The sequence below is a fragment of the Molossus molossus genome, unplaced genomic scaffold (genome assembly GCF_014108415.1).
Source record: "Molossus molossus isolate mMolMol1 unplaced genomic scaffold, mMolMol1.p scaffold_m16_p_13, whole genome shotgun sequence".
Classification (NCBI taxonomy): domain Eukaryota; kingdom Metazoa; phylum Chordata; class Mammalia; order Chiroptera; family Molossidae; genus Molossus; species Molossus molossus.
Window position 1 is genome coordinate 21,288,980 of NW_023425348.1, and position 24,252 is coordinate 21,313,231.

The window sequence follows — 24,252 nt, forward strand, 5'->3', positions numbered from 1 at the left end:
TGTTTCCTGGACTTGTATGACTTTTTCCTTCACCGAATTAGGGAAGTTTTCTGTCATCATTTCTTCCAACAGGTTCTCTATCCCTTTCTCTGGTTCTTCTCCTCTGGTACCCATATGATGTGAATGTTGTTACATATCATATTGTCCCAAAACTCCCTTAATTTTTAATTTTTAATTTTTTCCCCCATTTGCTGCTCTATTGGGTATTTTTTTCTACCTTGTCTTCTAACTTGCTGATTCAGTCTTCAGCTTCTTCTAATCTATTATTGAGACCTTCTACGGTATTTTTCACATCAGCTATGTCATTCTTCATTTCCACTTGGTTTTTATTCATAGTTTCAACCTCTTTTTTTTATGCTGATGTTGTTCCTACTGAGCACTTTATAATTCTCATTAAGTTGCTTGTAGTTCTCACTAAATTGTTTGAGCACCATTAAATTCATTGCTTTGAATTCTTTATGTGACAAATTGCTTGCTTCCATTTCCTGTAGTTCCTTTTCTGGTGATTCCTCCCTTTCTTCTATTTGGGTGTTGTTTCTTTGTCTCACCATTTTAGCAGTCTGGTAGTTCTAAGCCTGGTGAGAAATGTTGGGATGTGTAGGCAGGTCAGTGTGTATCAAATAAGGCTGCTGTGCCTCCCTGACTGTTTTGGTGCATGACACCTCTTGCCTACTATGGGTCCTGGAGAACTGACAACTGCCGGCTGGTATTGGTCTGTCATGGTAGGTTCTGTTGGGGTGTATGGGTCCGACTAGTGTGCTGCTGGAGTGCATGGATCCTGGTGGTGCACTGCTGAGGTGCCTGGGTCCAGCTGGTGAACTGCTGGGATGTGTGGGTCCTACAGGTGCGCTGCTGTCTGGTGAGTTTCAGCTCCTGAACAGTCACTGCTGATGCTGCTCCTGGTTTTCACTGCTACTGCTATTGCTGTTTCCAGAGGGTGCTCTCAGCTCCCAATCCTCTGCTGCTGTTCAGGTTTGAGGGTGTTCAGCTTCTAGGACTTTGCTGCTAAAGGAGGAGGGGCTCCACTGCAAATCCACTGCTGCAGTTGTCAGGGGTGGGTCTCAGCTGCCTGAGCCTTGCTGCTACTTGGGCTGCGGCACTGCTCCTGATCAGCCTCTGCTGATGCTGCTTGGGATGGGTCTCAGCTGCCGATCTGTGCTGCTGCTGCCTGAGGATAGATGTCCACTCCCGAGCCTCTGCTGTTAGGGGTGTGTCTCAGCTCCCACGCCTCAGTTGCTGCTGGGGGAAGGGGTCTACTCCTGCCCAGTCACTGCTGCTGTGGGGGAAGGTGCTGGGCTCCAAATCTGGTGATAGTGCTTCTGGGGTATGTCTCAGCTCTGATCAGGTTGCTGCTGTGGGGGATGGTGCTGGGCTACCAGCAAATTGCTGCTTCCCCAAGCAGGTACCTTGACAGCACTGCTACTGTGCGCTGGTCCACATCGACACAGTGGAGTCCACTGGTTTGACGGTGCAAGGCGCACTGGTGAACTCAGCTCACTTGGCCCTAGCCACTTCCTGCTGCCTCCTCCCAGAGAAAACCAGGGATCTTCCAAGATGGTAGAGCCTTCTGGCCGCACAGGGAGAAGCATCCTGACAAGCCGCTTACTGTGGTAGTCAGTTGCTTCCCATCTACAGCACAGGAACACACTGCCCCATGTTTCTGCACTGATCGAGATTGCTCATCCACTCACACTCTCACACTCGCTCACACTCTCGCTCACACTCTCATACACTCATCCTCACTCTGGTCCTGCCCACCACCATCTTTTGTTAGTAGTGGGAAATTTCAAATCAAGGGACTATAGTAACTTCATTTGGTTCAAAGTGGGCCAATGTGGCCTGGCCAGTGTGGCTCAGTGGTTGAGCATCGACCCATGCACCAACAGGTCGCCAGTTCGATTCTCGGTCAAGGCACATGCCCAGGTTGTGGGCCTGGTCCCCAGTTGGGGGTATGCAGGAGGCAGCTAGTTGATGTTCTCTCTCATCAATGTTTCTAACTCTCACTCTTTCTCTCAAAATCATTAAGTAAAAAATAAAAAAAACAAAGTGGACAAATGTGGACATATATGAAACAATTTTAAAATTAAGATATTTCACAGTAAATCATTTGTTTGCTAAATGTAAAGAAAAAGTAACTCACAAAAGAGCATTCTAAAGAGCAGCCTGCAGGAGTTGGAAGACTACTGGTATGGGTGAAAAAGGGGTGCTCTAATAAATCTGACCAAAAGGACCTCATAGGATGACCTGATCATAAATTCCTAACTTGGCAGGTCATGGTGGGTAGTCACACCCAAGGCCTATGAAAAGACAATCTTTCCCTAAGCTTTTCCTGTCCGTTGTTTTTGTACATCTAGGTCAATCAGCCTTTAAAATACCTCTTTTTCATACCCCTCACAAGTATAACCACCCCCAAAAGAGCACATATGCTCTTAACTATCCTGTAATCCAATCTCTGAGATTCTCCTGCATTGCTTTACCCAGGTTCTTATAACCTGCCTGATATTGCTACCTTGATTCCAAATATATAAAAGAAGCTGCAAAGTGTTATTATGGAAAGCATTTGAGATCTTGCTTCCCAGCATGTCATCAGTTTGGCTCAAATAAACTTATATTTTTTTATCCTCACCCGATGACATTTTTGCATTTATATTCAGATACAGCGGGAGAGAGACACATTGAGTGATTGCCACCCACACGACCCCAACCGGGGTCAGGGATAAACTGCAACTGAGGTACGTGCCCTTAGCAGGAACCAAACCAGGGACTGACTCTCCAGTCCAAGGCCGATGCTCTAATTACTGAGCCAAACCGGCCAGGGCTCAAATAAACTTTTATAAAAATTCTCTACAGGTTTGGACATTCTTAGGTTGACATTGGTCTGAGGAATTACGTTCCAGCCCTCATGGTGACACCACTAGTTGTCAAGTCTATTTATATGTGGAACATGAGCACTTGGCCTCCTGAAATTCAGTTCTATCTCTTCAAATATCTAATAATCTGGTGTATATAATTGTTTACACACACATACACTCCCCCCCACACACAAATGCTGCCGCATAATGTATTTGTCCTTGATTGGTAAGAGTCAGTCTGTGTAGCAACAAGGGTGGAAAGTGCAGATGTGACAAACAGTTGATTTTCTCTGGGGGCAAGGAGGAGATTTCCAATATTATCAATGAAATATAGGTGTGAATTTATACAGAAAGCGTGGGAACAAAAATTCATCCTGCTCTATTATAATGCTGCTCTAGAATATTCATACTGTGAAAATTCTAGTTGGTATTACTAGTTCTGAATACCTACTTCCACTTCCACTCATTTCTAGAATTTAGATCGGCAGTATATCAGAAGACACATTAAAGAAATCAAACATTCAGTTCCACACTCTGACACAAGTAATTGCTAGGCCTGCAATACAATTCCATTCTGTGACACCATTAGAATAAGAACCTTTAAATAAACACATCCTTGACAACTGTTTATAGATAATTCTTCTAATCTTTCTATTCAAAAGCAGGACCCTTCTCCTCTGTCCTTGAGTCCCACGACCCCATCATTAACCTTTCCTAATGCCTCTCACAGATGCATGGTGCTTTTTCCCTCAACTGCAACTCACTCAGGGCCTCACTTTCCACAGCAAAGTATCAGGTGTCTCAAAGCCCCATAACAACACACTACAAAGGAAATGCTTGTGGTCTATGGACTCCATCCACCCCAGTTAAATAGGATCATCTGGTTGTGAGGAGAGGGCCACTTTGACTCAGCGTTTTCCACTTGGACCAAGCTACAGAGGCTGCTGACTACAGTGGAAGTTTCTGCACTTAATAGATACTCCTGCCTTCCAGCTGGCTCATTGGCCGCCTGAGCATGCTTGGGGAACCTCCACTCTAAGACTGGAAAGCAGCAGAGTGTCATTTGTAGAATTAACTTTATTTACCAAGTAAAAAATACTTAAGTAGAACAGGGATTAAAGCAGGAGAAAAAAAGAAAACACCTTCAAGGATTTCTATTCCTACCACAATGTTTTTGCAATACCCAAAGAAAAGAAAACAGACTCAAACGTATATTTTGGAAGAAAATGACTGTTTTTTATTTACTTTACTAAAAAAAAAAAAGGACTGTTTGGCAGCTTAGAAACATTTAGTATTAAGAGCATCAGGCAGATAAAATATCATCATCACCTAAGGACCAAGTGCAATAGTCTTTATTCTTAAGGTTTCATTTTAGTTCATTGAAACACAGGCCTAACCTTCTAGTGGGTGGGCAAAGGCACAGCAGACTATTGTGTGCTTTCAGTGGCTCTGGCCGGAGAGTGAAATGTTTAAGAATGTCCTGGGTGTAATTGCTCATGCTATTACAATGGTAGCTAACCCAAACCTTCAAATAGCAATGATTCACACACCAATGAAACTATTTTAGATGAAGCAGAAAACTTGAAATATCCTGCACTAGAAAAAGGATTTTAAACAAAGCTCTTTAATTTTATTAAAATTGATGAAGTGAAATACTGTAAATCCAGGCTGTGAGGTAAAACGGCTTGATTTTGGTTCCACAGTTTGACTTGCCAGGTCTGTGATCTGGGGCCGTTCACTCCTCCTGGTCCTCCTTGTAAAACAGGTGTAACACCTTGACTCGTATCACAGGCTGCTTTGAGGACTTAATGAGGTCACACATGTAATGGTTCAGAGACAACCCCTACAATATAGATGTCAATAAAGATCAGCTATTTTTATTCTTGAAAATACACTTCCTTGCTCTGGAATACCACATTCTTATTCTTTTTTACTTATTCTGTCCCTTCCTTTCTCAGTCCTTTTACCTGTCTTGTTTCTCTCTCGCCAAACATCAAGTGTTGACAGTTCTCAGATTAAATAGAACCTAGGTCCTGTTCTCACTCTATTCTTTCCCAGTGAGATCTAATCTATCCCCCATGATTTTAATTACCACCTAGAGAGCAATAATTCCCAAAGATGTATCTCTAATTCAGAGCTGGTTACACACCTGACAACTCAGCATCCCCACTTGGATGTCTCCATGGAACCTCAAATGCATTATGTCTAAAAGCCCAAATCACCATCCTTGTCATCATGTTGCCTAGCTCAGTAAGTAGCTTCAAAACCAGTGAATTATGCAACCCAGGACCCCCAGGAGTCACCTCTGAAATGTCCTGCTCCTCACTTCTCAATAGGTAACCCTTTTCCTATCTCTTTCCATTTACCCCTGAAATACACCCCTTTGTCTCCACAGCCACTATCACCTTCTGAATCTAAAGCCACTATCCTAGAGCCCCAGAACTGGTTTTCACATAAGCAGTCTGGCCTCCTTCAATTCATGCATGACGTGCAACTAGAGTAGTATTTTAAAATGCACATGTCCTCCGTCCCCATGGTCCTCGTCATCCCAAACACATTAGATCTCTTGCCTTTAAAACGCCAGCCTCTTTTCCTTCAGGCTTTGATTCATACCGACTGTGTTCTTTCTTCAGGGAAGTATAGAAGGTTTTCCCCTTCCCACGCCTGAATGCCCATATCTAGCTATTTCTTTCTCATCCTTTATTATTCTGCTTTACCAGTACCTCCCCAGAGGGCATTTCCTGGTTCTCAGGACGAGGTCAGTTCCATTAATTATACTCTCACGAAGCACCCTGCGCTTCTGCATCACAATCCTCAGTGCGTTTGCAATTACTTCGGGGTCTGTTTTCCACCAAAGATAATAAGGAACACAAGTGCAGGGAGCATGGCTGTCATGTTTATAGCTACGTCCCTCTATCGTAAACACCAGGACCGCCACATGCAGGCCAGCCACGACACTGATAAATATTTGCTGCGTTAATTAACACAAACATGGTTCCAACTAAGTCCTCGACTTGATCATTGTTCATAATTGGTGAAGAAATGGATATAAACCTAATTCAAGATGGACTGTGATAGCTTTTCACAGGAAATAAACATAAGAATTACTGGATTCTAGGAGAAAACAAAAGCAATTCTGGAAGAATGAATGAGGAAAGGCCTATATAAGGAAGGCTTCCTTCTGGTGCTGGGTGAGAAGCCATGGTGAGCTAGCAGGACTTCAACAGGGAAGGGGAAGAAGTGTTGCAGGGAGAGAGAAAAGGCCGGGCAAAGCCGTGGACAGAGCTGGCAAGCAGGCCAAGTACCCGACGAGGCGGCATACTGAAATGCAGCAACGGGCAGGGTGCAAAGCTCCCCTCACCAGGATTAAACTGTCTCTCCCGGAGAACTGCTGAAGGTTTCACCATCGAAGAATGACAACGATGGGAACATTTGATAGGCGATTAGGGTGGGAGTGTGGAGACCAACTACAGGCTATTTCAATATTTCAGGCAGAAGAGAAGGTGGAAAGAAGGAAAAATAATTCTGCGGTAGAATGGATAGTACTGCTCAAATGGGGAAGGGCTATGCCACTGAAGAAACAGAAAACCCGGGCAGGAAAAGGATGGGGGAAGGTTGGGGAATGATGAGTTTTATTTGGAAATCCTAATCCTAATTTTATGTCCTCACATAATGTTGTGCAGGTTGGTAAAATGTCGCTCTAAGAAAAAGGATGCAAGTAAATTTCAGGAAACATTAGACTCCAGGAAATTTTAACTGGCAATTATTGCAAACACTTGACAAACACATCTACGGTTTTTCCCTAAACATGTTTTCATTATTAATAAAAAATACAATAAATCATAAAAGTTATGTTATAATAACTGCCTGGACTTTCAATATACTCTCTGCCTGATTTTTATTTTATAGATGTCAGGAACAAAGCTCATAATTGTACCATAACTTCAACCCCCTTCAAAATAGTTACTTTCCTACAACTGTGGGATGGAAAGAACTTACTGATGCTGACTTTTTCTCTATTTATTAGAAGAAGAATATCTTTTATGTTTAAAGAAATTCCGGTCTTTGTAATAGGCTCAGTGCACAAAATGACATACAGAACATTTTAAAAAGGTCATTCTAATTTCAAAATGTTAACATCTGAAATTGTGTCATCTTTAATTACCAGGAGAACATCTGAAGAATAATAAAATGGAACACTTACTTTTGCTGCGCCTATCTGTTCTTTTCGAAATTTCTCAAGTGGTGCAATTAATACATCATTAGCGTTTTGAATCTGAAATAAAAAAATGCAAATACATTAAATTCTGTTTAATTTCAGGCAAATACTGATCAAAGATGGCTGGCTCCTTATATACCTTATTTAAATAAACAGCTTTTTCCCCTCTTGTTCACTTATATGAATGAAATAAAAATATCTCGCAGGTTGAAGTCTTTTTCCACTTTTTAATTAAGTTGTTCTCACAAATTATTTCACTTGATCTTAACATAATGTAAATAATGTGAAAATAAGCACATGTGGTAAAATCTTAGTTAAATATTTAAATTTCTTATTATAAGACATAACTAATAGCAGCATATTGGATATTAAATTTACAAATAACTTTAATTATCCTGTTTTAATGCAGTCAGTTCAAGTATCACTTTTAAATTGAACCATATAAAAATTCTTCTTTTTTGCCGTTAAGATGTTATAATCCTACAAGTGCAAAATAAAATAAGGCTCATTTTATTTCTATTTCATTAGAATCCTTACACTTGAGATTTGCTTGAATGTTTTCATATTTCCAACCCTACTAATATAGTATCTGACTTCTTTACAATGAACAGTATTTTAGCCCCAAACTCCAAATTGGGATTTCCCTAAAAGTTTAAAACATAAATCTTTTAATGTTGATCTGTAAGACTATTATGAGAGGGACTGAAGTATGGGGGCCAGGGACTGACTGCAAGGAGACAAACATTTATTTCTAAGAGTAACATTATGCTAGAAGGAAAATCTTGATTTTAAAGATGTGTCTCTCTCACGTCGATGTTTCTCTCTCTTTCTCTCTCCCCCTCCCACTCTATCTGAAGATATCTGAAAAACCATCCTTGGGTGAGGATTAAACACACACACACGCACACACACACATACACACACACACACACCCCTTAGAAAGCATTAAAATTAAAAGTAGGATCTTAAATGTCTCACCACAAGAAGAAATGGTAATTATGTGACAGGTTGGGGATGTTAGCTAATGCCATGGTGGCAATCATTTTGCAATATATAATGTATCAAACCAACATGTACACCTTAAGTTCACACAATGTTATATGCCAATTATATCTCAATGAACTTTGGGGGACAGGGTAGCAAGTCCAGTTAACAAAATTTTTTTTCTACCACTATGATAACATGATTTATTATATAATTTAGCAAATGCTAAGATGAAAACAATATTTTTTAATATATTATTCTATTTTAAAATAGGTTAAAGGATATTCATGAGTTCCTTATATTATTCTTATAACTTTTCTGTAAGTCTGAAATTAGATCAAAATTTTTAAATTCCAATTAAAGGGCTTTACTTTCACTTATTTTCACTTATTTGACTAGTTACCCTCTAGTTAAGTTTTATTTCTTAAATTCCAGAATCTACATGCACTGAGGTATTATACACAAAAATAAAAATTAAGTGTTAATGCCTTCCATGATTCTGTCCTCCAATTTGCAGAAAAATGAGATGACATCTTAAACAACCTAAAATCTTGTGCTGTAAAAACACAAAGTAGATCAATATGCAAGATTCTCTTGAAGACACTGAGGGGTCTGGATGCCTCTGTGGAGGGGTCTGTGGACACCTCTGCCGTCCATCACCTAACTCCCCTGTGTGAGCTCGGAGAGGCGTCCTCCAGACACACTGTGCAGGCCTAGACCACAGAGACTGGAAACAGTAGCAAAGCAGCTCACTTTTCATTGTCACCCTCTAAATCCTCTGTGCCCTCCTGGAGCCCAAATACATGTAAACACACACATATCCAGATTTCACAGACATAATAAATAGCTGCTTCTGCCTTTAAAGTTCATAAGGGTAAATGACAATGTCATGGACACTTCAGTGTAATTTGGAAAAATAGCAAAAATAAAGGCTAACATTTACTAAATGTTTATGTTGGAAACAAGCATGATCTAATGTATTTAAAGTTATTGAACTTCAACAGGGAGCTCTCAAGGTCTGAAAATTCCAACAATGAGGCTGAATAAGATACACAGTACAGAGCATTAGGATGTGGATTTAGATGGAAAAATACTGGGTTTAAACTAGGTTCTGTTGCTTACAAGCTGCTATGTAACCCTTCTGAGCACCAACTGCATCAATTAACCAACAACTTGGTTCTAAGAACAGAAGTAATGAATGTAAAACATTTAGCTAAGTGCCTTACATATAGTGAGTGCTCAAAATTTATAGCTTTTAATATCGCCTAAACACAGACAATGAATCTCATTCTAAATTTACCTACTTATCACACATCTTTCTCTAAATCTTTTTTTGCCCCCTGTGGTTGAACTGTATCTGTGTGCACAATATAAGAAAGTCCTTTCCCATGGAAGTTCCAAACGACAGGGCTTGGACTCCCCCACACCCACGCACGTATTTGTATGTGAGCCAAGCACACGGCTCAGATCTGTGGGGATGGGGAAAACAGTAAGGCCTGGGCTAAACCTTCCAGAAAGTAAATGTCTACTTGAGAAGTGGGGGATGTATCCATTCAAAAAGCATTCAATGCTCATAAAATACTGTTAAACATTTTGGAAAAAGTGAAAGACAAAACTGGTTGCAATGAAAGGAGTTACATGGTAAACATGTGGAACTCATACATACATTAGGATTCTGACAACAGGAAAGAGCCATGAGAACTAAATGAGTTGATGTAGTATTTGGATGGTGGACATGAACTGGATACACCAAAAGGAAACAATACTCTAGGAAATGAGAACACCATGAGGCAAGAGGGTAGAACTAAGCGTGTAAGCATGGCATGTGGGAAGCACAGAAAAAGAGAGCATTTACTAAGCATCAATCATAACTCTGCGTGCACTGACCATGTGACAGGCCCTCACTAACTTGTTAAAATTGGGAAAAGCAAAATGAACATGAAGCACGTCGACAGTTCTGGCACATAACAGGAGCCACAGAAGTAAAATGGTATTATTATTAAATAATAAGAATATTCTCTAACTGGAGAAAGAGTCTACATTATTAGTAGTTAACGCAATGGAAATAAGTAAGTAAAGGGTGAGTTATACCCTGAATGGAGGACTTTTCTGAGTGTTATAAGAACTTGTTCTAGGAAGCCAGCAGTGGGGGGCACTTGGGGATGGGGAGAAAGAAGAAGGCACAGTCTGCCAACTGAAAGTCTCAAAGAGGAGCTGGAGTCAGAAGCGGTGAGGCTCTAGCTCAGGCACCTGCAGTGTTGACAGGTGGAGAGCGGGGACCTAGAGAGACAGGTGTTTTTTGGAAAACAAAGAGAGAGAAATTAAAAGTGACATAAGGTTTCTGTCTCAGCACTGGAACTTGGGCATCACATTAAGAACAAGAGTAAAAGAGGTAGGGAGAGTGTTTGGTGAAGAGGAATGGAGACAATGAACTTCACCTTGGAACTGTTAGTTCGATGCCGTGGGAAGACTCAAAGAACTACTTGGGCAGAATATCCCACCTCACAAGGTACAGCTCATCAGCACGAATGAAATGGGTTCACTGGGCTGGGAAGGGTTAGGAAAGGGAGTGGACAGGAATACGATGATGCTGGCACCCACATTCACTCCAGTGGCTTAAATCTCTGACAGACCCCGTAGGTTGCTGTCATCTAATATGACCTGAGAATAAAAGAAAATCTGAGGAGACATAAAATCAATGTGGTCATTAACAACCATCCTATGAGCAAATATTACTTCCTATCTCTAGTCTATGTTTCTTCATGTTTTCTTTTGTTTTTGGAATTGCTCATATTTTTCTCTTTCTTTCTCCTCTTCTCGTTCTATTAATGTGAAATGGGAAGAATGAAAATAAAAATAATGAGTTCCAGAGGTAAAAACAGGACAAGAGGAGGGGGAAAGAGATCCGAGAGTGACAGAAAACAGCAGATACTATTTGTTGTTCACTACGTACCAAGTGCTATGCAAACTCTTCACAACACCAAGATTAAAGTTAATTTTATGTGAACAATGACTTTCAAAATCTAAAAATCATCTGGAATGTAGTAAGAGTACATTCAATGAATGTTCAAGTTAGCCCAGTTCAGTTTGAATTTAGCACCAAAACCACTGAGACTCAGTGTCTTCATCCCTATATCTCTTAAGGTTTTTATAAAAAATAAAGCATAGGTCTGGCATATGACAGACTTCCAAAAAATGTGCACTTCCTCAGAGTCACACTGTCTACTATGTGTTCAGAATTACCGTAAGTAGTATTAGAACTTCCCCAGAAGATTTAAAACATGGTTACTCAAAGATAGAAAATAAAATTCAAATTAATTGAATAGAATAGTGCCTACTCAGAATACCACCGAGTACAATAGTAGATAACCAGGAATCTAATTTTTCCGTAAACCATTATAACACACGTGTGGTTTTACATCCGAAATGCGATGCTGCTTCTGTGTGCAGTCAACAGGCTGTTGTTCACAATGTGTGCGTCTCAAGCCAAGAGATTACACAAGAAATGCCAGCACTCAAAGGGCACAAGGTGGATTATAGCTTGATGTGGCTGTGTCCAACCCTTCAGTTTGTATGTCCCCAGAGAGCGCATGCCCCCCGTCCCTCACACTACTCCATCACTGGACAGAATTCTCCCAATCTCAGGAAACCCAAGTGTGACGTCAAGAAGTTGTTTTACATTTTTGTAGGTTAAAAGGGTTATTGTTGCTACTGAATAATAAAGAAAAAATGACATAGCCCTGGCCAGTTTTGCTCAGTGGTTAAAGCATTGGCTCATGGACCAGAGAGACCCAGGTTTGGTTCCCTCTAAGGGCACGTACCTCCGTTGCGATTTGTCCCCGGCCCTGGCTGGGGTCATGTGGGTCGTGACCAGTCGATGTGTCTCTCTCACATCTATGTTTCTCTCTCTCCCTTCCTCCCTCTCTCTCCCACTCTATCTGAAGATAAATGCAAAAATGTCCTTAGGTGAAGATAAAAAAAAAAAAAAAAGGAAAATAACATAGCAAATGATAAAAATCCATAATTAAAAATGTGTAACTCTGGTGATTTAACTTTCACAAGATTTTTGTTTTGTTTTTTAATCTAGAGAGCTGCAATTTTGGCTCTCACAGGACTCTTTCTCTGCAGATTGATGCAAAGGGCTTGAAGAAACACCTTCTAGAAGGTAACACTGGAGGGGGGAGGAGGATCAAGTTACAGAGCTCAGGAGAGTCGCGATCCCACAATATTTGTAGGATGTGTTACTTCGCATGACCTTACTAAGAAAGAGGCTTTAGGGGTGGTGGTGGGGAAGATAAACCACAGAATTTATATGCATGTATGCTTAACCATGGACATAGACAACAATGCTGGGGATGGGGTGGGGGAGAGGATTGGCAGGAGGATGCAATGGAGGAGAAAGGAGAAACATCTGTAACAAAAATAAATTAATTAAAAAAAAAAAAAAAGAAAGAGGCTTTAGGAAAAATACAAAAGCATTTTCAGTACTACTCTCCCTAGATATTGCTCATAATAAGTTACTGAAAAGGTCTTATTTCAGTAAATAAGACACAATTAACTTATTAACTATTTTATAATTTTTAAACATTACCTAAACCTTGGGTTTAAACAACTTTTTTTTTTTTTATAGATATCAGTCCATTTTAAAATCCAAAAATAGTTACCGGCTATCTCACTCATTTTCCATAGCAGGGCAGCAAGTCTAACACTGGATGATGGTGGACAACACTGGGCTACCTGGCAGACACCTGAACTGTGGGTGTGTCACATTAAGCCAAGTAACTCAGTTTCCTGTCCTTCTTCTTTAGCTTTTTAAAGTGGTTCTAATAAACAGCCACAAGGGAGTGCTCATAAATCACTCAAAAGAAATGGTCAGAAATGGTTTTGTGTGGTTAGACAAATGATTCTCCAAACATGTTTGGGTTTTGTTTTGTTTTGTTTTTTCTAAGTACACATGAATTATATTTTTCTCTAGACCATGGATTTTCAAGTGCTGCCCATAGGAACTTCAGCACAATGAGTTTGTCCAACGGAGCGAGTGGTGGTGTACTAACGGAAATGTGAAAGGTAACTCTCCTTACACTTGACTTCTCGCCCCTTTCCAGGGGCTGGTTCCAGGGTTGGTGTCAGTCATAGCTCATCACTAATCAATGGCTACAGTGTCCCATTAGCAAGCAACAGACTCCATAGCACCAGGATGTTAAGATTACAACTCTGGCCCTAGACAATTTGGCTCAGCAGTTAGAGTGTTAGCCCGTGGACCAAAGAGTGTCAGATCCAATTCAGGTCAAAGGCATGTACCTCAGTTGTGGTTCAGTCCCTGGCCCTGGTCAGGGTTGTGTGGGAGGCAGCCAGTCGATGTGTCCTCTCACATTGATGTTTCTTTCTCCCTCTCTCTCTCTCTCTCCCCCTCCCTCTCACTCTATCTGAAGATAAACGGGAAAAATATTCTCAGGTGAGGCTTTAAAAAAAAGATTACAACTCTGTACCTCAAACTTTCAAAGCACTAAAAGACTCTAAGGTTTTGAAGAGAAGATCTGATGATTTTCTGCAGAGCTTTCTAAAGCAGCTGTTCGAGAGGCTACAACAGACCACGCAATTTACACAGCTCTCCCGATGGTATAGCTCATTGCAAAAACAACTCCTTGCTGAGATGCCTTTGTAGCCATTCACAAAGTGGAAAGATCACGAATATATGTTATGAATGGATTGAACTGATACAGAAGCTACCTACACAATCTCTGAGGTAAGAACAGATCATTTTCCCCATCAATTTTTTTGCAAGTGGGAAAATCAGATCAGAGTCCTAATTTGGGGATTACAGGCAAGTATCTCTCCTCTGCCTTGTTCCGCCCCTGTCCTGTTCCTTCCCACCAAACAGCATCCCGGGATGAAGCTCCGGCAAGTGGTCTGCAGCTAGACTGAGGCTCATTCCTGGGTACTGGTCACGTTAACCCCCCGCAACTACTGTTGACTGTCACTAGGTCAGTAAATCCACACTTCTAAACTAGAACTCAAAAGCCAAACTCACGTAAGCTGTGGAGGATGGGCATATGAACAAGACCTTCATATAATAAGTAATACAGTGTCAAAGACTTTAAGTACATTTTATTTTAAATCACTTCATGTGAGCAAATTCCTCTAAAAACAAATGTCTATCTAAAAACAAAAGGTTATCTAGGTACCAGTCATCCATTTCTACTTTGAATGTCACTTGCTACATCAATATTGAATGCTTCGATTCTACTTATTAAAACAGTGTTCCATTATGAACCCCATCCCACTGGACCTCACAGGTTTAGATCCAACTCTTACTTAAATGTAATTTTACTTTCATCTTTTCGTTACCTTTACCAGTAGTATTACTTTTCTTATAGGAATATATCAGGAAAAGAAATGTAGGCTTTTGAAGAATGGTGCTATATGAGTCCCCTTTTATTCAGGAGATGACTATAAGCAATACACTCTCCAGGGGAGAGTACTCACTTGTATTCAATTCTTGGTTTATTCCCTGACAACCATGCAATCTTGGTCAAGTTATTAAAACTCTCCAAGTCTCAGTTCCCCTTTCTATACAATAAAGTGATAACATGCCTTTATCTCTTAGCCTGTTTACAAAGATTACATTTCATGTTTTACACATAATGATCATAAGAGCTTATTGATAAAAAGTTGTACTTGCTTCCTATTAAATTCATTATTTTATTTATTTATTTTTTTATCCTCACCCGAGGACATTTTTCCATTTTTTGTTCAGGTAGAGTGGGAGGGAGAGAGAGGAACAGAGAGAGAGAGAGAAACATCGATGTGAAAGGAACACATCGAGTGGCTGCCACCCGCACGACCAACCAGGGCCGGGGACAAACTGCAACCGAGGTACGCGCCCTTAGTGGGAACCGAACCCGGGTCTCTCAGGACCGCAGGCCGACGCTCTAACCGCTGAGCCAAACCGGCCAGGGCAAATTCATTATTTTAAGCAGGTCAATTTTAATGCCAATATGTTTTATAATGACCTGTGAAGTTGCTACTGGAGTCACACACTGTAAGAGGGGGAATCGCACCAGCACATCCTCGATGCCAGGGCTCCTTCAACGAACAGTGGTCCCAGGGCAAACAGCAGGTGATGCCCTGTTTCCAGTGCTTAACACTGCCCCCCAAAAAGAGGATTTTTTGTGTGTTTTTGTTGTTGTTACATCTTACCCAAGGATATTTTTCCACTGATTATTTTAGATAGAGTAGAAGAGAGTGAGAGAGAGAGAAAGAGAGAGAAACATTGATGTGAGAAAGATACAGCAATTGGTTGCCTCCCACACGAACCTGACCAGGGCTGGGGATCAAACACAAAACTCAGGTACATGCCCTTGACCGGGAATCAAACCCACGACCCTTTGGTGTGCAGGCTAATGCTCTAACCACTGGGCAAAACTGGCCAGGGCAAGAGAGTTTGCTGTGTTTTTTTTTTAAATAAAACCATCCAACTCATAAGATAAGAGAGTAAAAAAGCATTCATCCAAGCCAGAATTGACCATTTTCATGGAATCTATCTGAGAAAAAGAGGAGAGGAGTAAATTGCAAACTTTCATATAAGCCACTGTGATCTAATAAGTCCTAACTCTAAGTTGCACCAAATGAAATTCTCTGAACACTGTCCTGTGAACTAGAAGATAAGTTATTTGTTTTAGCTTATTTGTTGTTCAGAAACTACTTTGCTGCATTCCTCCTACCCAGCAGTCTCCAGTGGGAGGGAAACTAAGAATATTTGTAAAGCATTCAACCATTGTGGAAAACATTTGTAAACACCAGCTATAGCCACAATATATTGTCTCCTCACAAACTTGTGTCTATTTATTGCCATTCTGATTACTACCTGTTCATTTATACTCTAAAATAATGAAGTCTTTAAAAAAAAAATCAGCAAAGCCAAGCTGGTAAGGCTTAGTGGTTGAGCATTGATCCATGCACCAAGAAGTCACTGGTTCAATCCTGGTCAGGGCACATGCCCAGGTTGTGGGCCCAATCCCCAGTGGGGAGTGTGCAGGAGACAGCCAATCGATGTTCTCTCTCATTGATGTTTCTCTCTCTCTCTCCCTCTCCCATACTTTCTCTCTAAAATCAATAAAGAAGAATAAAAAAGAAAATTAAATTTAAAAATCAGCAAAAAGGTCAAACTGCTTTTCAGCTGTAAATAACAAGATCTGTAAAGGGTCCTATTAGAATTGGTATCTTAAAAGCTACTGATATTACTCACTCCCCAACATCCTGCACATACATTCCTGTGACAAATACTTTTCTTTTGATTTTGACTAAAATGTTTATATTTAGAAAGCACTTCAAGGTCATACATGGAAGATGTTGGAGTTAAATCAACCTTTGAGAATACAGGTTCCAAAAGTATAGTAAGTGCTATAAAGTCAGTGCTTTCAACAGATTCATTAATCACTCCTGCATTTCGTAGATACTGTGAAGTTACTGCATCGGTCCTCCAGCTTTGGATTTTCTCAGGAAGCCCCAGATCAGCTGGACCTGTGCACCTCTGTGCACTGCTGTTGAGTTCCAACGATGCTCTCATGCTTGTTAACACCGGAAGAGATGGCCAAAATTTCCCCTAACACAGCTGTCCTGTGTATATCAATGTCCTCATTCTGATGAAAATATAACTCTCTTCCCTCTTTGCAAACCTCAAAATTCAGAAACTCTATATACCCTGAGCTGAGCTAATTATGACCTCAAGATGATTTTTTCTCCCAGGTGTTTTATCTCCTAGCTAAGAAGCATCAAAGTGGCTTTATGTGTGAGAACAGGTGAAAGGACCTTCAACAAATTGATAATGTATGTAATTCCATGTTTACCTCTCCCTACCTTTTAATGCTATTTCTTCTTGCTAATATTCTTCTACCCTTCTTGGTATTCAGTACTAAGAATATCTTTGGAGAGAAATTGAAATCATTCATCAGTTTTAAATTTTTCATTTGTCTTTGTGAGTTTATAAAAGGAATGAAAATTCATTAAATTCCCGGTCATTTTACAACCATTATATTTTGGTAGCTGAATGTTAATGTATTTTAATCAGAATTACTCAATTTTAAAAATGTTTTTATTGATTTTTTAGAGAGAGAGGAAGGAGGAGACAGAAACATCAACGTGAGAGAGAAACATCAATAGGCTGCCTCCTGCATGCCCCCTCCTGGGGATTGAGCCTGAAACCGGGCATGTGACCCAACCGGGAGTTGAATGGGGACCTCTCAGTCCATGGGATTACGTTCAATCCACTGAGCCACACTGGCCAGGCAGAATTACTCACTTTTTATGTAATACAGATTGTTGAAATGTTAAGAAAAATTTAAAATATCCCAATGTATATGCAATTTCTTAGATTGCTTATTGCAATTTTACAGTGATGGGGACAGGATGGAAGGGAAAAAAGGTGGGAGAGGAGAGAAGGGAGGAAGGGAAGATGCAGGAAATGCACATAATCCAGCAGAGGGGACCTAACTAACCTAAGCAGTAACGGGGGGTGGGGTCTAGCGGCGGCTCGGCAGGCTCCCAGGGGCTCCGGAACCACTGTGTGCATCTCTCTCTTCCCCACCTACATTCAGTGGCCTGGGGTGGAAATCCGCTGAGGTGGGAATATTTACACAATGGAAATCAACAAGTGTTACAAATCAGGGATACACACACACACACACACCTCAGTGCTTGACGGCAGTTAACTTTTTACCGGCACTTCCTTAGAGAACTAAACACGTATTCATTTGGAAGCCACAAATACTAAACTACAAACCGTAGTTAAAAGTGCTAACTTTACAAGATTCCTTTTACCTAGTTATTACAGCATCTCTTTAAACATATACCTGTGGGCTTATAACATTTCCAATTTATTATGTCTTTCCTAACATCCAAATGATGAAACTCATTTCTAAGTTTCTACACTGAAACTTACTTTACACCAAGCAAGAATTGGATTTCTGGCCATCTGCAGAATACCCTGAACACACTTAGACCATGTCACTGATGACAAACAATTTTAGCCTGACAAGTGTATCTGAGTAGCAGCAGGTCTCCGTGCTGCTGGGTTGAGAAGGGTTCTGAAGCTCGATCTGGACACTGAAGGGAAGATCACCTAATGTTGGCTATAGACATCCCTTGTTAACAGTAATGACAGTACTCACGCTGCATATTATTTATTTATAGATCTATCTTTCCCACCTTGTAAAAGTGGAGATAATGTCTTATTGATCTTTTTAACAGTCATTGCCTAGCAAAGTGCCTAGCCATACATACGTCAACATACTGTCCCTAAATTGATGAATAAAGTTGTTTTTCACAGCCATAATTGGTATCTGTAATCAATACTGTTAATCCTAATATTACTGAGCGTGGCAACCTATCTATAGAAAACTGAATATTTTTAAAATAAAAAAAGTATTTCTATATATACTCTGATATATGTGGTATAATACAAGTAGCAATCTATGTCTATATTGGTAGAAATAGGAAACTAAACTCATTGATACTATCTTTAAAAAAATTAGTCATAAAAAACAATAATTAATTTATGACTTTTTATATTTACACAAGATTCTTTACTTATAAATTGGTTTAGGAAAAACATATATATACTATTGCACTTCAAATCAAACTTCACAGAGGACTGACCATCATCATATAAATGGCAATTAAAACAGAAAGAGCAGTAACCCTTAGAAAGTAAGAGATACCAATCACCTTCCAAATTCTCCCTACTCCTTTTTAAAGATTGATTTCACCACTGAGATGAACTGAAAACTTGAAAAAAAAAAGTGATGTGGCTGTTTGGTTTTAGATGGAAAGCAGGAGGGGTTTGAGGGTAGGAGAACAGCAGGCCTGAAGGCAGGGAGGAGAAAAGTGAACAGGTCACTCCTATCAGGTAAGTGGAGAGATAAGTTACAGAGTAGTAGGCACATAACAACAATTACTGAACACTTACTATGGGCCAAGAGAGTTCTCCTTCAGTCCTTACAACAGCTCTATGAAAAAGGCACTACTATTATTCCTAATTTTCACATAAAGAAAGGAGACCTGAAGAGGCTGTGACTAGCCCAAGGCCGTAAACATGAACCCAGGCAGCCTGACTTAGAGTCCATATTACCAATGCTCTACTGTACCGATGCACCTCTCTCAGATGATAAAGAATACACTGCAGGACCAAAAATAAGTCTTGCACCCAAATAAAGTTATATGAAATGTGAGCATGGCTGTCATAAAAATAAGTAAATAAATAAATAAGCAAAAACAAAAAAGTGAAACTGTAGAGTAAGAGCAATAAGATTATTTTATATTTTCTAATTTCTAAACCTTGAAATGTAGATATTTTCCCTATTACAAATATTTTTTTTGAAAAGTGATATGTACTTTTGATTGCGTCCCCAAACAGTTCCACTGTTGTGCTGATGCCACATTTATGTGTGATAAAAAGTCAAGCTGAGTAACAATGATTTTTCTTGGCTTATGAAATGCTTACTTGTAATAATGCAATGGTGAGGTAAGAACCGGCATGGATACAGAGAAGATAAGAAAGAGATTACTGCAATTATTAACTTAAAATAGGAGCATTTTCCCAAAATAATTCTATCCAATTAAAGTTTGGGAAATGAAAAAAAAAAATAAGAGATATTCTTTCTGAAACATAACCATAGCAGTACTGCTTTTCCTGGTACCCTGCCCCTGGTACAATACTTACTCAGCTGCTTATATTATATACTATCTTGATATAAATAAACACAGGAAACATTGTAATTGAAACGTGTACAGTTAAAAAATAATGCAGTACCAGAAGCTAATACACACACAAAGTATATCTTTCCTATAAACTACCCCTGTAGTGACTGCTTAATGTGAATATTTTAAGGATGTCTAGGGGCTAGGGGAAGAGAAAATAATCTTTTGAAATAAATAATCCCTTAATTGAATAAACCAACAAATTGAATCACAGTGTTGTTAAAACCAGGAAAAATTAATTAAAAGAGAAAACTCCAGAGCTTTAATACAGAATTACAGAAGTCAATGAGTATCCCAAAGTTATCTAAGTCCTACATTTTAGCAAACAAGAGCTATGATTTATTTTGCAAAGATTTTTCTTTTAAACTTTCCCAGGCATTTGAGCACAGGCCTTTAGTCATAGCTAGGAATTACTGTTCAAATAAGTTCCACATGTTATAACTCTTGTCCTTGGTCTCTTCCAAAGCCAGGTCTAGTCATAAACTAAGGCCACTTTTCCACAATGAACAGCTGTGAAAAACTTTTCTTACCCAGCAAAGCAATGAACCTCTTTCAGCCCTTTCTGTGAGGTCTTATATCAAGTGAAATGAGTGATGTCGATCACTAGAGAAATTCTCGTTACAACACATGACAAACAACATAAAACACAGTACTTTTCCTTGTCTATGAAAATTATGTCCCAACTGAAAATACAATTATTTAATAAATCATTAACATCTGACCTCTTTGGTCCTACCCTCAGGCTATGGTTTAAATTACTTTCAGGTCATAGAACTGCCTGAAAGAATGGTTAAGATTCTTGCCCAGAAAACAGAGGTGGACAGTCCTTTCCTCTGACAGCAGCAGGCAGCCTGAGACAGTCAGGCTCGGGTGCCTGCCTCATGACGCGCACAGCCTGGTCTAAGGCCAAGCAGCGATGCTTTGCTATGGGACACCTAAGTCCCATTGGGAAACATATGGAGAATCAATCTCTTCTCTGTTTTTATGCTTCCTCTTTAAAAATTAACAGATACTACATTTGGTGGAGAAGAAAAGTTAGCCCCTTAGATGCCCAGTTTCCACACTCAGGGAGACCTGCTGTTGGGAAACCTGACTTCTTATCTTGACGCTTCCCAGGGGTCTTTTGATCGCATCAGTTTTCAAGAATCCTCTTGCAGAGTAAGAGATAAAGACAGACTCAACCAACTTACTTTTACATTACATTTCAAGATAAGAGAAAACTCTACACCCCATCCATGGGTGACCTAACAGTTTCATGCTTACATGTCAGGTGAAGTGATGGCGTACAACTATTGTCTCCACCCAGATGTTGCTGCTAAGCTCCCTCTCTGTAAACCAAGGGTTCATGCATCCCACAGTCATCTCATAACCACACCCTCAAGACAGGTCCCTGCCTTCTCCAATCTCTCAGTCTGTCTACTCTTAGTGAGTGACACCAAATCGAGCCAACTGCTCCACATCCTAAACTATGGCCTCTCCTTCATCTTTCACAAACCAATCCATGACCTGCCCACTGCCTACCGAAGCATCCCATCACCTGCCCCAGGATTATGGCAGTGGCCACCTTACCCATCTCTCAGCACCCACTTTCCGCAACCCACCTGTATTTAATTTGCCACACAGCTGCCAGAGTGGTCTCTTTGAAAAAGAGTAAGTCAGCCTGGCCGGTGTGACTCAGTGGTTGAGCATCAACCCATGCACCAAGAGGTCGCCGGTTCGATTCCTAGTCAGGGCACATGCCCAGGTTATGGGCTTGTTCCCAGTGGGAGGCATGCAGGGGACAGCCAATGTATGTTCTCAGTCATTGATGTTTCTATCTCTCTCTCCCTCTCCCTTTCTCTCTCTCTAAAATCAATAAACGAAAAAAAAATTGTTTTTAAAAAGAGTAGATGAGCCTTGGCCAGTTTTACTCAGTGGTTAGAGTATTGGCCCATGGACCAATGAGTCTTGGGTTCAATTCCAGTCAAGGTTACATACCTCGGTTGTGGTTCATCCCAGCCTTGGTTGGATCATTTGGGAGGCAACCAGTCAATGTGTCTCTCTCACATCGATGTTTCTCTCTCTCTCTCTCTCTCTCTCTCTCTCTCTCTCTTTCTCTCTTTTCCTCCTTCTCTCCTTCCCACTCTAATGATAAATGAAAAAAGAGCCTCAGGTAAGGAGTAAAAAATAAAAAATAAAGTAAAATAAAGTAGCTTTTACCATCTCTCAGGTTTTATCGTCTCTCCACAACCTTCAATATAAAAGGCCTTTCCTTAGCCCAGTAACCCAAGATCCTTAATGAAGGAGCCCCTCCCTGCCTCCCACTCCCCTTTCTTGCTGCCATTCCCACGTAGGAAGTCTTCTCTTTGACCCTATAACAGGACTGATAACCCCTAGATCACACTGTCACCGTTTCCATAGTTTTCCTTGCCTGGTGTACTTCTTCCATTCTCCATCTAAATGTCTCTTCCTTTTCCTGCAAACCGCACCTTCCCTAATATTCCCAGTGCAAGTTTTAAAGGGTCCTCTTCAAATACCTGAAGGATTGTGATTCTACCACTATTGCAGCAGGTCACAGAGCTCTGCAGGCCACATTGTGCTGGTCTCTCTTCCCAACTTAGCTGTGAGTATTTGAGAAAACACCTAGGCCTCCAGCTTCCAATTCTGTATTAGTGCAGTAACTGAGGCAAACAGTTATAGGTCAAAAAACATTCTTCATACAAGCCCATTGGCTGAGCGTGGGGGTGGAGGGTGGAGGTGGGAAAGAGTTGGAAGAGAAGTTAGAGAATTAAAAAATGCCAACATCAAACTGAAATAAAATGGACAGTGTTGGACTTTGCATTCATGCAAACTAAATGTCATTTTCATATTCATATACTGGTTCCAGTCTCAAACAGCAGTCCATTCATTCATGTGCTAGTTAAATGTGAAGTGTTCTAAAACCACTGAGGAAGAGAAAAACTAAAGCGTATGGATTTCAATTTAAAACCTGGGCCCCAACTTGCCTCTTCTGGGGAAAGTGAGGATTTTAATAGACAATGAATATAGACCATCTTCGACTTGAGTATGCCAGATTATAGATGTTCACTATCCATGCAAATAAAAGGTTAATAATGTCACTAAATGTTCAAGACTACTTTTTAAAAGATGAATGAATGAGATTAACTCCTGGAAATTATTAGGATTAGGATTCTTTATCAACTGTAGTTACAACTTTGGAAATGAATCATGCATGAACACAGGGGACAGGGTAGGGAGAACAGGCAAGCTAAGTGCTATTTGGCAAAACAACTTCTCCCCAGATATTTATTAGGGATGAATAAGCAATAGCCTGCTGTCTTATCACTGGAAGATGCCTTGCTAACCTGTGCCAAAACTTCAATTAGGCTTATAAACACTCTTGAAAAAATGAGGAATGAAAAATACAGCTTCTCAGGGTCTTTGAGCTCACCAGCCAGGGGACATACTATCTACATTACAAAGGTACTAAATTACATTACTGTGTAATAATGCGAGTGCTTGGGCCAAAAGGCAAAAACAAGGGCGAGCCTAGGTCAAAGTAAAAAGCAGATAAAATTAACTCCTACCTCTTCAGTTACCCCTAAGTAGACAGTTTGACCTTTTTTCTCCTAGTGTGTTTATTTACGCCACATACTACCTACCATCCCCCTTTCTCTCCCATTAGAGCCCCTCGCCAAGGACTATGCTCCAAGAGGACCTGATTCCTAAATATTTTCTACCATTACCCCAGTCTTTGACCCACCAATAAAATATTACTTTTATGGTTTCCTTCATCATGACCTTTCTCCATGCTTCCTAAGAACTAGTGAATGTGATTTACTGACAAAACTAAGCTTCTTCTTGTGATCTGAAAGCTATCTGCACTTGGCTTTAGCTTATAAGACAGCATGACAATCCAATGATGGGGATTTCAATGGCATGGATGGTCCTATGAGAGAGAGAGAATTGGGATGGCAAAAAAAGTTGCCTACTATATCTACATGTGAAGAGGTTCTTGTCTAAACTAATGACAAATTCATTGTAGTTCAGGTTCATATCAAGATAACATGGCAATAATGCTTTCATTCTCAATGTACAATGTACATATATGGATAATAGTGAATGCAGGACTGACAGGTACATACCCAGTGAAGGTTGTCCAACCAGAAGCAACATAGTCTATTCTTCATAACTTTTCAGGTGAAAATTTAAAATCAATCACAAATGAATTGCTTGAAAACCAACCCTAGAAATTTCCAATAATTTAGTTTATAATACTTCAATCATTAGGGTATAATTAATAAGATAATAAGTTAATTATAGCCTAATGGTTTTCAAGCATATACATATCATGGAATCCAACAACTCTACTCTGATGACTTATAATTTACAAAGACAGTTAAATAAGCAAAAAATAAACAAGATAATACCAGATAATAAGGACCATGAAGAAAACAAGTT

General features: G+C 40.1%; 1 protein-coding gene across 1 annotated transcript in view; it reads right to left on the reverse strand.

Moving 5' to 3' along the window:
* Positions 1-24,252, reverse strand: part of ARHGAP42 (Rho GTPase activating protein 42) — a 259,019-nt gene that overhangs the window by 107,137 nt on the left and 127,630 nt on the right. Inside the window, exon 4 of the mRNA XM_036258802.1 lies at positions 7,057-7,128. Within this exon, the coding sequence (XP_036114695.1) occupies positions 7,057-7,128 (72 nt within the window). The remainder of the gene's footprint in view (positions 1-7,056; positions 7,129-24,252) is intronic.